Genomic DNA, 16,627 nt, shown 5'->3' with positions numbered 1-16,627 from the left:
CTAAACATTTTCAATGACATCCCAACATTCTTCATCCAAAAAATTGATAAAGACTTTCATCATGGCCTTCCAATAAGCATAATTGCGTACTCCTTTCAACAATGGTGGTCGTGAAATTGAGACACTTTCTTCCATTCTGCAAAACACACTCGAGTGTCCCTATGATGCCGCTATCAAATTAATCGAATGAATATTATTTAAACTAAATTAAATTAATAAAAATAGTTAAAAAAAAAGCTTTGTTTTTTGTTTTTTTTTGTTTTAAATATTTTTATTTTTAAATTTTTAAATAGTTATTTAATTTAATTTAATTTAAATAATATTTCTAATTCCAATACTTTTTTTTTTTAAATCCTAATTCCAATACCTAATCTTTTGTGTAATTAAATTTCTTAGCCAACATTTATATTTATGCAAGTGCAAGATGTGAGACTTGACAGAAATTGCGGATTTTGAGCAGTACCTACTTGTCTTGGTTTTTCGAAGGACGAATGGTTCAAAATTCGATCTAATTTAATGGAAGAACTAGAGTCTCACAAGATGGAATATACCAATATGTTCGGACCTCAAGAATGGTATAACATCTATAACTCTTTGAATTTTTTTGAATTAGATTGGTGTGGACTAGTTGAGCACTAGATGACTATGTCGGAAATGTGTGTACTAATTGCTTCCAGATACAATTTGATACTACATGTTTTGAGTATGGCTGGCAGTACGACATATTTACACACATTTATATTTATGCAAGTGCAAGATGTGAGACTTGACAGAAATTGTGGATTTTGAGCAGTACCTACTTGTCTTGGTTTTTCGAAGGACGAATGGTTCAAAATTCGATCTAATTTAATGGAAGAACTAGAGTCTCACAAGATGGAATATACCAATATGTTCGGACCTCAAGAATGGTATAACATCTATAACTCTTTGAATTTTTTTGAATTAGATTGGTGTGGACTAGTTGAGCACTAGATGACTATGTCGGAAATGTGTGTACTAATTGCTTCCAGATACAATTTGATACTACATGTTTTGAGTATGGCTGGCAGTACGACATATTTACCGCTCCGTGTTTTGAGTATGGCTGGCAGTACGACATATTTACCGCTCCGATCTAGCCCACCACCTGGCAGTACGACATATTTACCGCTCCGATCTAGCCCACCACCTTGGTACGAGCATGTAGCAATTGCCCTTGGTTACGTTAATAATAATCATTATGTTACGGTAACATTGAAAGGAGGGTACCCAATGCATACTATTGCTCCACAATGGGTTTATTTTAAATATGATTGTCCAGATGCATGGATTACTCCATATGTGAATCGGATCAATAGTTACAATGAGTATGTACGCTCTAGTCGTACTCATGAGAATGTTATATTAGATTGAAATGGAATGAAATTTTCTTTTTATATTTTATTGTGATGTTAATGTGTTTTTTACCGTTTTTAGCGATTCAAAATTAATTTATTATATTATTATAATAAGGTAAAATAATGTATACAAAAAATTTGAGTTATAAAGAATATTAGAATACCAAAAAAAAATTATCATGAAAATTTATTAAATGCTAGATACTACAGAAAATAATTAAAAATTATTATACTATCACAATTTGAAATAATAATAAATAATAAATATTTTAAATAATTAATTAAAAAATATTATAAATAATATTATTATACTATCACAATTAGAAATACAAATAAATAATAAATATTTTAAGGAATAGAAGACATAATATTTGACTAACTTTAACAAAAGTGGTGCAAATGATAAATTATATTTTCATCACCTATAAAGCTATCAAACCTATTAAATAGAATTGCCATTTTCATTTGACTTGATAGTAATACAATGAAAGTAGCGCAAAATTTCCCAAACAAGGGCAATCATAATCAATAAAAAGGCGCAATTATTTCTTTAGTTTTTTTTTTCTTTTTTTTTTTTTCAAATTATTTAATTTGAAAAAAGAAGAAGAAGAAAAAAAAAGAGTGTATGAAGAGGAGAAGAAGAGTAAATCACATCGCAGGTCCACAAACTCCATAGTAAGCAGAGTGTGACCAAAAAGACAAAGAAACGCAGCTGTTAAATGGAGAAGATGGAAAGCAAACCGACACCACTTCTACCCCTCACCCCCACCCCTACCGCCCAACACTTCGCGCCTCTCTGCATTCCGTTTCTTTCCTCTTCTACCCATCTACCTCTTCACGAGGAGCGTCGGCAGACTATCTTGGAATTTTCTGCTCTTTTTTGTTTCCACTCCTCCCTGTTCACTTCTTCATATTCTTTGCATTCTTTCTTTCTTTTTTTCTTTTTGAATAATAATAATAATCAGCAGAGCTGAAACCTGAAAGTTGAGACCTTTGAGGTTCCAAGAGAAAAAAGAAAAGAAAAGGAGGCAACTATGAATTTCAATGTGGAAATGGGCGCCTTTTTGGTTTTGCTATTCTTGATTTCGCTTTCTGGTGCTGTCAGAAAGGAGGGCATGGTTACTCAAAAGCTTGAGGTGCAGAAACACTTGAATCGTTTGAACAAGCCTGCTATCAAGTCCATAAAGGTTTCCCCCTTCCTTTCTCTTTGCCTATCTATCTTTCTCTGTCGATGTATATATGCATGTAGTTATGGTGGTTTTTCTTTTCCTTGTTTTTGTTTGGCCCCAAAAAACAGAGCCCAGATGGTGATATTATTGATTGTGTTCATGTATCTCACCAACCAGCTTTTCAGCATCCTTCTTTCAAGAACCATACAATTCAGGTATTTTTTGTTTTTTTTCAGAACAATTCTTCTATTTTTGTTTTCCAAATTTTTATAAAGGGTTTTTGTTTGTGGTAGATGAGGCCAAATTATCATCCAGAAGGGCTGTTTAAGGATGGAAAGTTCTCCTCCACATTGAAGTCTGGGGGTGATGGGTCAAACACAATTCCTCAGCTTTGGCATTTGAGTGGGAAGTGCCCAGAAGGAACTATTCCTATTAGAAGGACAAAAGAAGAAGACCTTTTGAGAGCCAGCTCTATAAAGAGCTATGGAAAGAAGCATCTTAAAAGTGTTCCTAAACCCAGGTCTGCTGAGCCTGACTTGATTTCTCAAAATGGTCATCAGGTACTTCATTCCACCTTATTATATCCAAATCAAAATTGACTAGAATGAAAGGGATAGAAGTGAAATTGGTGGCTGGTACTACCCTCTTTGAATTTCTTGAAATTAATTTTTTCCTCTTGGGCTTTTGTTTTCTTGGAGTTCTTAGCATGCAATAGCCTATGTTGAAGGAGGGCAATACTATGGTGCAAAAGCCACAATCAACGTTTGGGAGCCTAAAATCCAGCAATCTAATGAGTTCAGTTTGTCTCAGCTTTGGATTCTGGGAGGTGATTTCAATTCAGATCTCAACAGCATTGAAGCTGGTTGGCAGGTAGTTCCTTCCTCCTTTCTTTTCGGGTGATGAGGTAAACCCGCAACCATTACTGAGGGTGTGTACAGAGTAAACCCTGCCTCTGTGACACTAGCTGGCAAATGATCACAAGAAGATAAACCGGCCTAGCTACCGAGGGTGTGCCCCGCTTTGTGGCTATAGCTGGCAAAAGACTAAAACCAACCCTAGGTACCGAGGGTATGCCTTGCCTTGTGACCCTGCCCGCAAAGGATCACAAGGTGGTAAACCAGCCTAAATTGCCCATAGCAGACGGATTCAAATCAAGAGGGCTGGGATTTGAATTTATAACCTTGTGGTTACAAGTTTGTATCCTGATGGCTGGGGCTACCCCTCCTTCCTCCTTTCTTTAATTTTCAATGAGATAAAGACAGTAAAATTCAGATTTATTTATTGTCCGGTAACTGTACATTACCCCCATTTTTACTACTTAAAAAGAATGATTAGCCAATAAATTAACTCCCAAGTCCTCATTTAGATCTTTTCAAGCTATACCCCAGGAATGGTAAGTGCTTTCCAATAATTCAAATGTGATACTGATTTTAGTCCGTGACTTGCAGAGAAACATTATTGTACTGCTGTCATGTGTAAAAAAAGTCATGCTATAGTTACATTTAGAGCTGCTAGTGGGATAAACTTTTATAGCTAATTGTACCTTTTTAATCCTCTAGCCTAGGCTCTATTGTTTAACAATCTCTTGTTTAATGAACAGGTTAGCCCAGATTTGTATGGTGATCATAACACAAGACTCTTCACCTATTGGACTGTATGTTTACACTTTTTCTTCTTCTTCTTCTTCATTGAGCTAGCAATACATACAATAATACAAGTTTTGATTTCCACAAATATTGACAGAGTGATGCCTATCAAGCCACGGGGTGCTACAACCTGCTATGCTCAGGCTTTATTCAAATCAATAATGATATAGCCATGGGGGCCACCATCTTCCCCCTTTCCAGCTATCAAGGTTCCCAATATGATATCAGCATTCTTGTCTGGAAGGTAATTTCTTAAGTTTTTATTTTCATTAAACTATGAATCTTGGACTCTTTTGTTGACAGAACTGTTATGCTCCACACTTCACAAACTATTATATCCTTATAATTTGGGTGTAACTGAATAATAAATAAAAAATACATTATTGGAAACAAAGGGAATCTCTGACATGTGTTCTTGATTGTATGCTCATCTTTTTCTTTGTCTTTATGCTTGTAGTAATTTTTGCCATTTGTTTCATAAGCATCAATATAATACGATTTAACCTAGTATGATACATTAATAAATTGTGGGTTCAATGGTTCATGGCCGGTTTAATTTTACAGGACCAGAAAGAGGGTAATTGGTGGATGCAATTTGGGAATAACTATGTTTTGGGTTACTGGCCCGGATTTCTGTTTTCTAACCTACAAGACAGTGCTTCCATGGTTGAGTGGGGCGGGGAGGTGGTGAACTCGGAGAACGATGGGATGCACACTACCACGCAAATGGGCAGCGGCCACTTCCCCGGGGAAGGGTTTGGCAAGGCTAGTTATTTCAGAAACATACAGGTGGTGGATGGGTCTAATAACTTGAGGCCTCCCCAAGACCTCGGTATTTACACCGAGGACGACAACTGCTATACTGTGCAGCTCGGAAACAATGGTGACTGGGGAAATTACTTTTACTATGGAGGTCCTGGCAGAAACGAGAAATGCCCATGACCATTGGAGTGCTTATTTCATTCCTCTGCTTTAATGGTTGGTTTACGCCTCGTAAAAACCTTTCTTTTAGGGCTAGATTAGTGTAGAAAGATGTGAATTGTTGTGTTTTTTTTTTTTTGGTTAGTTTTATGGTTGCATGGGAAGTTTTTGCCTTTGTTGTAAATGTCTCCCAGAAAACAATTGTAGGAGACAGAATATGGTGGTCAGGTTTCTCCAAGTTGAAACAATCACCTTTTTATTTGGTATGAAATTTGTAATGCTTTTCTGGCATCCATCTGATATGCTAGCTTTTGTAGATTCCTGGTGGTGTTCAGTTCCCTGATGATAAATCTATGTATAGGGAAAGGCAAGTAGCTTTACACTCAACTTGCCTTTTCATCATCACATATAATTAGGCCATCCAAGATTCTTGTATTCTCTGGACTAGTGGCTTAGAATTGCAGCTAATTGTTTTGAGGAAAAAGGGGATTCTCTCCATCCACAGATGGAATTCAGATAAACATGCACTTTTCCATCTTCATTTGATCATTTCAGAAAGTTAGGGATCCAGGCCAATCAAAAGCACATGAATGCATCATGCATAGTGGGAGGATATGTGTTGGGTGTCGGTCGAGTTCAATCTTGCTTGATTTGAGACGTGGCGTTATGACTTACCATGGATGAATGTAGTTAAATAGTTAATGCTCACCTACTTATCGATTTTAAGAAGGGTATGATAAGAGCATCTATATCAATAGATAATTAGAATAGTATTTGCTGAGGCGGAAGGGAGAGAAATGGAGAGAGAATGAAATGGGATCAACCTGCAACAACCCATTTTTTGGAACAGTAAAGCTGTACTGCAGTTTCCTTGCGCGCATTCACACCACCCGCGTCAGGCGCAACTAATGAGTGCACGCGCCTGCTGAGCGCGGGTTGACATTCTTTTTATTTATTTATTTTTTTGTTTTAAAAATATGATTTGTTTGTTTTTTTTTTCTTCTCTCATTTTCTCTTTCCTAATCACACTTACAAAAATCCCTCAAAAACTGCGAAAAAACTCCATTGATAAGGATGCTCTAACCAAATAAATGAAAAGTAAGCATAATGCATCTCCATACCTTTTTTTTTTTTTTTTTTTTTCAAGTTTCATCATGATATGATTCAATGACCACTGCACCATGTCTCTGCCATTGCATGAGGTTCCAGGCCAGATTCCATCATACATAACAGTCGTAGGGTCTGCTTTCTCAGAGACTCAGACTATACAGTGTCATAGTTGTAAAGAGTTAATAATTATGATCCAATGATATGTTCAAATTTAGTACGTGATAAACTAATAATTTGATCATATTTTAGTCATTGGCCACTATCTCTCCATAAATTGCTTTTGTTACAGATTTTTTTTTTTTAACTCTATAGGAACTGTTTTCAATGGATTTAGGTGTTTAAAATCATATCGTGTCTTAATTTGGCTGCTAGAATAAAATCAGTGATTGATTCCGCTGTTGACAAATTAACAATATACCTTTAAACCCTTAGATTTCACTAAGGCCAGACAAAATTAGCAAGGAAAAATTAAATCATAACTTGATACGTGATCAAATTGTTAGTCTAAGAAATAAATTTGAAAATATCCCTCCGACCATGCATCATGCATGCTGGAAAATGAAATAATGGAAATCGGTTCCAAGTCGAACACTGCAGCATCTGGCTTGATTACTCTTGGAGATTGGAGGTCAAATCAATACATAAATAAACAATGGTTTTATAAAATACTAGTGTAGCTCCGAGTTTTTTTTTTTTTTTTTGAAAACCACAACCAAACTTTCATTACGTAATAGAAAACTCAAAGGTACATGCGGGGTTCGAAAAACCAATACCTAGAGTTTCTATACATGGAAGTGGATTTGGCCAAATCATGGGCCTGCCACGGCATATGAACGATCTTCCCCAGGATGGGGTTCATAACTACTTTCTCAACCTATTGAAGCGAAGCACAAGAGTCAGCATTGCCTCCACTGAGGCTCGAACCCACCACCTCTCGTATAAAGGGAAGGGTTTGATGCCACTGGACTACAAGGTCCTTGGCTGACAGGGCCTCTTTAATTGCCCATAATTCATAGTATGGTCACCCTGCTCCAGTTTTCATGTTTGAGGTCCAAGCTGCATGCACAAGTGCTTGATCTAGTCGCTACGAAGCGATCATCTCTGTTCTCAGTTTTCATGTTTGAGGTCCAAGCTGCACAGGGCCTCTNTTTTTTTTTTTTTTTTTTTTTTTTCAAGTTTCATCATGATATGATTCAATGACCACTGCACCATGTCTCTGCCATTGCATGAGGTTCCAGGCCAGATTCCATCATACATAACAGTCGTAGGGTCTGCTTTCTCAGAGACTCAGACTATACAGTGTCATAGTTGTAAAGAGTTAATAATTATGATCCAATGATATGTTCAAATTTAGTACGTGATAAACTAATAATTTGATCATATTTTAGTCATTGGCCACTATCTCTCCATAAATTGCTTTTGTTACAGATTTTTTTTTTTTAACTCTATAGGAACTGTTTTCAATGGATTTAGGTGTTTAAAATCATATCGTGTCTTAATTTGGCTGCTAGAATAAAATCAGTGATTGATTCCGCTGTTGACAAATTAACAATATACCTTTAAACCCTTAGATTTCACTAAGGCCAGACAAAATTAGCAAGGAAAAATTAAATCATAACTTGATACGTGATCAAATTGTTAGTCTAAGAAATAAATTTGAAAATATCCCTCCGACCATGCATCATGCATGCTGGAAAATGAAATAATGGAAATCGGTTCCAAGTCGAACACTGCAGCATCTGGCTTGATTACTCTTGGAGATTGGAGGTCAAATCAATACATAAATAAACAATGGTTTTATAAAATACTAGTGTAGCTCCGAGTTTTTTTTTTTTTTTTTGAAAACCACAACCAAACTTTCATTACGTAATAGAAAACTCAAAGGTACATGCGGGGTTCGAAAAACCAATACCTAGAGTTTCTATACATGGAAGTGGATTTGGCCAAATCATGGGCCTGCCACGGCATATGAACGATCTTCCCCAGGATGGGGTTCATAACTACTTTCTCAACCTATTGAAGCGAAGCACAAGAGTCAGCATTGCCTCCACTGAGGCTCGAACCCACCACCTCTCGTATAAAGGGAAGGGTTTGATGCCACTGGACTACAAGGTCCTTGGCTGACAGGGCCTCTTTAATTGCCCATAATTCATAGTATGGTCACCCTGCTCCAGTTTTCATGTTTGAGGTCCAAGCTGCATGCACAAGTGCTTGATCTAGTCGCTACGAAGCGATCATCTCTGTTCTCAGTTTTCATGTTTGAGGTCCAAGCTGCACAGGGCCTCTTTAATTGCCCATAATTCATAGTATGGTCACCCTGCTCCAGTTTTCATGTTTGAGGTCCAAGCTGCTTGCCCATAATTCATAGTATGGTCACCCTGCTCCAGTTTTCATGTTTGAGGTCCAAGCTGCATGCACAAGTGCCTGATCTAGCCGCGATCATCTCTGTTCTCAGTTTTCATGTTTGAGGTCCAAGCTGCATGCACAAGTGCCTGATCTAGCCGCGATCATCCCTGATCTAGCCGCGATCATCTCTGTTCTCAGTTTTCATGTTTGAGGTCCAAGATGCATGCACAAGTGCCTGATCTAGCCGCTACGAAGCGATCCATGACAGGGCCTCTTTAATTGCCCACGGGCCATGACAGGGCCTCTTTAATTGCCCATAATTCATAGTATGGTCACCCTGCTCCAGTTTTCATGTTTGAGGTCCAAGCGGTCCAAGTTGCATGCACAAGTGCCTGATCTAGCCGCTACGAAGCGGTTATCTCTGTTCTCAGTTTTCATGTTTGAGGTCCAAGCTGCATGCACAAGTGCCTGATCTAGCCGCTACGAAGCGATCATCTCTGTTCTTCATGTTTGATCCATGACAGGGCTCTGTTCTCAGTTTTCATGTTTGAGGTCCAAGTTGCATGCACAAGTGCCTGATCTAGCCGCTACGAAGCGATCATCTCTGTTCTTCATGTTTGATCCATGAGGGCCTCTTTAATTGCCCATGGGTCCAAGCTGTATGCACAAGTGCCTGCTAGGCCGGCATCTTCGAATAGAGCAGCAAGTGAATGAGAATGAGCTACAATGTTGTTTACTTACTGAAGCACAAAGAGTCAACTGAGTCAACAGTTGCTTCCAGTGAGACTCGAACCCACTCCCATCATCCATGTGGGAGTGTAAACCGGGACACCAGGTGCCACTAGACCACAGGTCTTTGGCATAATTATGGTATTATTAAAGTAAGAATTTTAGATATGATAAATTATTAAATATAATTATGGTAACTGGTGTGGAGTATTTTGTGGTGAGGTGTAATGAATGTGGTAAAATGGAGAAAAGAGAATTCCCCGAATGTCGTGTTCTAAAGGAAGGTAAATTGAAGTTGAATAACGTGTTGGCATTTGGGAATTGAAGTTAAGAGGCAAGAGTTACATGAATGGCCGAGAATGAAAAGGTAATAGAACAAAGGGACACTAGAACGAAATGAGGTAAACTATGAAAGGGAAACGAGGATTGGAACTCTTGACTAGCACATGTGGGCGACACTACTAATGGGTTTGTAAACAACGTGATTCGGACTCGACTAGGGAGTTCATGGCACATCACCGAGTGGATTCACACTCGGACTCCTACATCTTCAGTCGGTTGGGGCATTTCATCGAACACCTTGTCTACCACTCCTCCCGGGCCTCATCCTTCCGGATAGAGGGCAGGGATGTGGATGAGTTGGACTCATGAGAGGCCGCTGATGAGCACAAATGATGAGTGTGAAAAGGGTGTAATGTCGTTCCGCTGAGGATTGGTGTTATGGCACGAAACTGTGTGAATTACCAGGCACTAGAGTATATGAATTTATAGAATCCAAGTAACAAAGACTGAATGATGTGGAATAAAATAAAGCAATTGATTAAGGTGAAAACTATATGATAAAGGTATGGGCCAGATTAGGGGGATTGTAATCTTGATGTTCCAACCAACTCAGGATTATGGAAAGAATAATTAACCAAGGGATATATGGGCAATGCACAAAAGAATTCTACTCAGCTACTTTCGTAATCAATAAGAGAATTAGGCTAAAATTGCCCCACTGTCGTGATGCATCAATTATAACCTTAAACACCTAAGCATTGTAAGCCCCCAAAATTACCTCTACTTTCATAGCAGGAAAATTAGGTTGAAATTGGTAAGGCTCGAGGTCTCCATCCAACTTTCGTTGTAATGAATCCCTCTCCTAGACTAGCAATTAATTGTGGCCATCAATCAATAACAAGTAGAAAGAAATCCCCAAATCAACATAAACCCTAGGTAAAAGATTCAATCCCTTTATGCAATTAATTACCAATTGAACATCAAGATTAACAATGGATCCCTAATCCAAACCCATAAACGAACTACTCCCGCATGGTTAAAGTAAACAAAGCAAAGCAATAATAAAAAACCATAAACATTGCAAGAAATAAAAGGGAAGAGAAACTTAACTGATAAAGAACAAATCCAACTTCAATCCAAGATTCCAATCTTGAAATTAACTAATCTAATGTAAAACTAGTCTAAACTATGCTGGGGAAATATAAACTAAAAGCTAGGGTTCAGAACTCTGTAAGGGAACCTCTTCAATTGTAGAGAATAGGTTAAATATATAGGAGGTAGATGGGCCTTGGCCCATTAGGCAACTTCCAATTCTTTTCCAACTTGTATTCTTCCTTGTAATTTCCTTTTCTTCCAGAACTTGTCCAAAATGTTCCAATATTCTTCCTTTGTTGTTCCTTGTAGATAATTCAACACTTGGACAATATAACACACAAACAATTCCCAATTTCACTAGGATATAGAAAATAACCTTCAAAACAACTAGAATAAGGGGTGAATAATTGTACAAAATAGCAGATATCAGCCGCTATTGCGCACACACTCACTTTCACAGGGGTTGCTACCTAATGTGGCCACACTTAGGCACAAAGCATATCAAACATCAACCACACAAGTATTTGAATCCAAGTTCATCAAGCTTACAACTTTTAGGAAATATCTCAACAAGTCAACCACACTTCTAGCTCGGGGCCACCAATCCCCTAATCTAACCTAACCTAACATCATCAAAGAAAAAGAAATAAACAAGAAAGAACAAAGAAAGATTAAAAGGAAACAACAATGAAATTAACTAAATAAGAGTAGAGAAAAGTTACCACATGGATCTGCTAAGATATCCTTTTACATCTTTAATCTCATTCATCTACCTAAATCTACATGGAAGAACCAATCTAAGCTAAGGAAATGGGGGTTTTCCCCCAAAGGGGAGAAAGCAAAATGAAATCAGATCTGGAAAATTGGGCCTCCTTCTCAAAAATGCAGGGGAAGGGTTTAAATAGCCAACTTAAAGTCAAAATCCCGAAATTGCCCTTAATGGCCCGAACCACGTTGCGTCCATGCATGGATGGAGGCGTGGATGCGTACTGGAATCGATCCATACTACCTCCACGCGTGGAGTAAGCGTGGTTTGATCCTGCCCGGTTGCTTCTTTGTTTGTTGCTTCTTTTCGGCCTCGGATTCTGTTCTGTCCTGCGGAAATGACTTCGAAACATACTATAAAATGGAGTTTGCAAAGTTGATCACATCAGAGTCTTTTACGCATGAAATGATTACAAATGAGGATAAACTACGCGATACTGTCCTATGACCGACCCTAACCTCGACTATTCTTGGCGCATATCAGTAACATTTAATTAAAATCTAAATGAAATCAATTTTTTTTTGAAATAACCAAACTCAATTAATCAAGTGAGAAATACAATGAGTGAGAACACCAAATGGACTATGAAGATCAGTATATGAACGAGCAGCCCGGGCTAGAGTATTAGCACAGGCATTCACTGATCTATTGATATATCTAATGGCTATAGCCTGAAAAAAAAAGAACAAATAGAAAGACTATCTCTAATCACCGTACTGGCATATGATAAATCTTGAGTAGAGTCATTGAAGTTAAGACAAACTTGTTGGCAGTTGGTTAGAATGCATATTTTCTGCCACTGTTCACTCTTTAGCCAAGAAAGAATCTCCTTAATGGTAAGAGCTTCGACAAGATGGGCTTCACTGACGGGTCTCAACGGGCCGGATATAGTAGCTAGAAATGAACTAGTATGAGTTCGGATTACTGCACCAAAAGAAGCAGAATTTTCTATGACCGATGCATCAACTTCGCAATAAACCTAACTTGCATCTATGTTGTGAGTTCTTTGGACAGTCTGGAGGGGGATGGAAGAAATATTAGCCTACTGAAGATCACACCAACACTGCCAATCCTTGATGCAGTTGATCACAAATATTCTGATTGCATTTACATTCCATGGCTTGTTGTTCCAAACATAATCATTCATGTTCTTCCAAACAGTCCATAAAATGGCAATAAGATTCATCAGCTGATCCAAAAACTTGGGATAGCCAACTTTCAAAACTAATCTTAGAGATGTGAGAAGGAAGTGTAGTATCGTCCCAAAGTGGTTTAGAATAATCACAAACCAATAATAGATGTGACTTGGACTCCACTTCTTCATGACAGAGGGGACACTCAGGAGGAGTTTCAACTCTTCTCTACATGAGGACTGTTCTAACAGGTAGAATGTTACAAGCACAACGCCATATGAAATTCTTGATTTTTGGAGGAATTTTGAGCCTCCATAGCTAGTTCCAAGACTTGAAATTAAATCTGTTAGGTTGCATTGCTTCTCAAGACAGCTTTCTGTACCCATTACGTACTAAATATAATCCCTTTAAATCCTTCCTCCAATACATTGATCGAGGTGATTCATAGACACATGTATTTGCATTATATGTCTCACATCCCGAGAGTTGAAATACTCATTGATTAGCTGAATGTTCCAGTCACTTGTGGCAGGATCAATGAGCTTTGCAACTATGTCAAAAACCTATGAATCTACAATATTCGTGATAATATAAGATTAGTAGTGTCGGGCAGCAAAGGATGATTAAAGATGTTAGTGGAATTTCCATCCCCGATACGAATACTACATCCACTAGATAGGAGATCTTGGGCAGCTAAAATGGAGCACCAACATTAGCTAGGATTAGATCCAATCACAGCTTGTAGAATGTTTCCTTGGGGAAAATAACGAGCTTTGAATAGTTTAGAGACAAGGGAATCCAGATTGGTAAGGAACCTCCATCCCTATTTCAATTCACTAGGAGAGCTATATTAAAGAGGTGTAGTATTTTAAACCTCAAGCCCCCAAACGATTTAGAGATCCACATTCTCTCCCACGAAAGCCAGTGTATACCCCTTTCTTTATTTTGCCACCATAATTTGTTAAGGGTGTTTTCCAGATTAGAACAAAGTGTTTTGGGAAGGAGGTAGATGCTCATCGTGAATGTTGGCATGGCTTGAGCAATGCTTTTCAGCAAGACCTCTTTACCTACTATAGAAAGAACTCTTTTGTTCCACCTTGTAATCCTTTGTTTGATCTTAGCTTCAATATATGTAAAGATCCACTGTTTATTGCGACCAATGGCAAGAGGTAAACCCGAATATTTTCCTAGGCCAACAACATTTGCAATTCCAATGCAGGACTTGCTAAGGTTAACTGCTTGCCCAGATACAACTTCATAAGTGTTTAGACAATTCTTGATAGCCTCAGCCTCCCTAACTTCAGCCCTGAAAAACAAAAGACTGTCATCGGCCAAAAATATGTGGGATATACTGGGGGCACCTCTCGCAACCTTGCATCCATAGATGTTTCCTTGACTTTCCTATTTCTGAAGAAGATAAGATAAGCCTTTAGCACAAAGAATAAATAGATATAGAGAAATGGGGTCTCCTTGTCTAATTCCCGGGGATGGAAAATGAACTTGGTAAGTTTGCCACTAACTACAATTCTATAGTGAAAAGTAGTAACACATGTCATAATATCCTGAATCCATCGAACGTCGAAACCCAACTTATGCATGATCATCTTAAGAAAGATCCACTCCATTCTATCATAGGCTTTCACTATGTCTAATTTCAAGGCATCCCAACCTACTTTACCAGGTTGCTTATGGTTCAAATAATGGAGAACTTCAAATGCAATAAGGATATTGTCTGTGATGAGCCTATTTGGTATGAAGGCACTTTGGATAGTAGAGATGATGTTTCCCAACAAAGCTTTCATTCTAGTAGCTAACAGTTTGGCTAAGATTTTATAAGCTACATTACATAATGCAATATGGCGGAGATCTCCAACAGTTTCGGGATAATTAACTTTAATTTAGGGCCCAAGGTGATAGTTGCATCATTAAAGCTTATGGGGAAACAGTTCGTACATATACATTGAAGGATGAAAGTAGAGATATCATTACCAATTTCGAGCCAAAACTGCTAGTAGAAGCCTGGGTTAAAACCATCAGGACCCGGAGATTTCTCGGCTTTCATACTAAACACTGCCTCCCTATACTAATTTCTGTAGCTGCAAACTCCTCGAGTAGAGCCCTATTATCATCCTCAGATACTCTCTTAGCCATGCCATCAAATTGACGGCCTATAGTAGGCTTGCTGGAGCAAAAAATACTTTCAAAGTAGTTAACAATTAAATCATTCAAGTCACTGTTCTCGACCCAGATACCTTCACTGTTCTTGAGCTTAGAAATTCAGTTCTTCTTACGCCTCTTTTAGGCATAATTGTGAAAATATTGAGTGTTTAGATCACCATTGGCTAGCCAAAATTGTTTTGCGCTTTGACTCCAAAAGATTTCTTGCTAATGGAGGAGTTTCTTAAGTCGAGTATCAAGCATAAACATGAGCTCATTATGCTCATCCTCTCGAACAATACTAGTCAAAGCCATCTAAGCTTTAATCCTGTCATCAATATCTCTACTAATTTTCTTGTCCAAATTACCACCCCACTTCAAATGAAATCAAACTTATTTCTTATATTACTCCAATATATATAATGCCTACATACATTATTACCATTGAAGAATATAACAAAAGATATTGTGTATGCGTACATATGGTAATAATAATAATAGGAAAAGATAACATAAGTTATACTGATAGAAATATTTTTGTTCAAAAAATTATATAGTACAACTTTTATAGCATAATTTATATATATATATATATATATAAGTTAACATAAAAAACATACATAAATTAGGGATTGCATAGTTCTAAAGAAACTTTAAAAAATTTGAGGTGAATTTTTTTAAGAATAAATATCATTTTTGGTCCCTTGACTATCATAGTTTGAACACTACATTTAGTCCTTGACTATTATTTTTTTTCTAATTAGGTGCATGATTTTCTATTTAGTATCAGATTTGGTCCTCTGGTCCAATTTTTCGGCCACACATTGCATGAATTCTAACCGAAAAATTAATGTCTTGTAATTAGAAGGGTATTTTCGTCCTTTCAAATATATTTTATTTTCTCCTTTTATTTTTCTTCTTATTTTCCCTTTCTTCTTCCTCTCCCGCTCCCGCTCCCGCTCTTCTCTCTTTCTTCCTCTTTTCACTATCTTCATCAGCCACTGTTCTTCTCAATTTCTTTAGAAAAATATTTATTCAAATTTAGGTAATAATATTTATTCAAATTTTTTTAAGTTTCTTTAGAAAAAAGCAATAGTCAAGGACTAATTAAATATGCTTCGTCAAAGACCTTGTGGTCTAGTGGCATCCGGTGTCCCGGTTAACACTCCCACATGGATGATGGGAGTGGGTTCGAGCCTCAGTGGAGGGAGGTAACTCTTGATTCTTTGTCAAGAGGAAGAAACTTATAATATCGTAGGGTTATTACTCTCGTTCGACCTAGCTGCTATCGAAGCTCTATCTACAAATGGATAAGGCTTCATTAGGTTGAGAAAGTAGCTAACAACAAATTTTTTTAGAAAATACAATGCCGGAAATATTCATTTTTCCGACCACCAAAAAGTGGTCGGAAAAGGGCGATTTCCGATCGAAAATACAGTTTCCGACCAACTTACCGACCACTTTATGAGTTCGGAAAAAAATCCCTCGGTATTACCGACCACTAGTCAAGGTGGTCGGAATTACCGACTTCTTCTTTAGGACGTCGGTAACATAGATGGAAATCGTCGGATAAAGCGAATTATTTCCTACCATCGGTGGTCGGAATTACTGTCCACCGGTGGTCGGTAATATTACTAAGAAAAATTATAATTTGAATTACCGACCACCATGGTAGTCGGTAGTATTTACTAACAGAAATATGTACTATTGTCAAATATACTAAAAATCCTGTTATAATAATACAAATTTGAACACCACATTTTTAAATTCTACACTACAATTTTAAATTCAACACCACAATATTAACAATTGAAGGGAATCAAACATTAGAATCATTTAAATCCAAAGTGTAGCAGTTGCTTCACTATCAAAAATTTAGCTATTGTTTGCAGCTATG

The 16,627-nt window shown here is 37.5% G+C and overlaps 1 protein-coding gene across 1 annotated transcript; it reads left to right on the top strand.

Annotated features, from left to right (window-relative positions):
- Positions 1–2,127: 2,127 nt before the first annotated feature.
- LOC116030802 lies at positions 2,128–5,432 on the top strand. Its single transcript, XM_031273137.1, has 7 exons — positions 2,128–2,563; positions 2,674–2,760; positions 2,839–3,105; positions 3,251–3,415; positions 4,146–4,199; positions 4,289–4,435; positions 4,756–5,432. Exons 1-7 carry the CDS (start codon positions 2,411–2,413, stop codon positions 5,131–5,133), a joined length of 1,251 nt encoding a protein of 416 aa, XP_031128997.1. The 5' UTR covers positions 2,128–2,410; the 3' UTR covers positions 5,134–5,432.
- Positions 5,433–16,627: the final 11,195 nt, after the last annotated feature.

This window comes from Ipomoea triloba, chromosome 9, assembly GCF_003576645.1.
Source record: "Ipomoea triloba cultivar NCNSP0323 chromosome 9, ASM357664v1".
NCBI classification, from domain to species: domain Eukaryota; kingdom Viridiplantae; phylum Streptophyta; class Magnoliopsida; order Solanales; family Convolvulaceae; genus Ipomoea; species Ipomoea triloba.
This window is presented reverse-complemented; position numbering and strand designations above follow the sequence as displayed.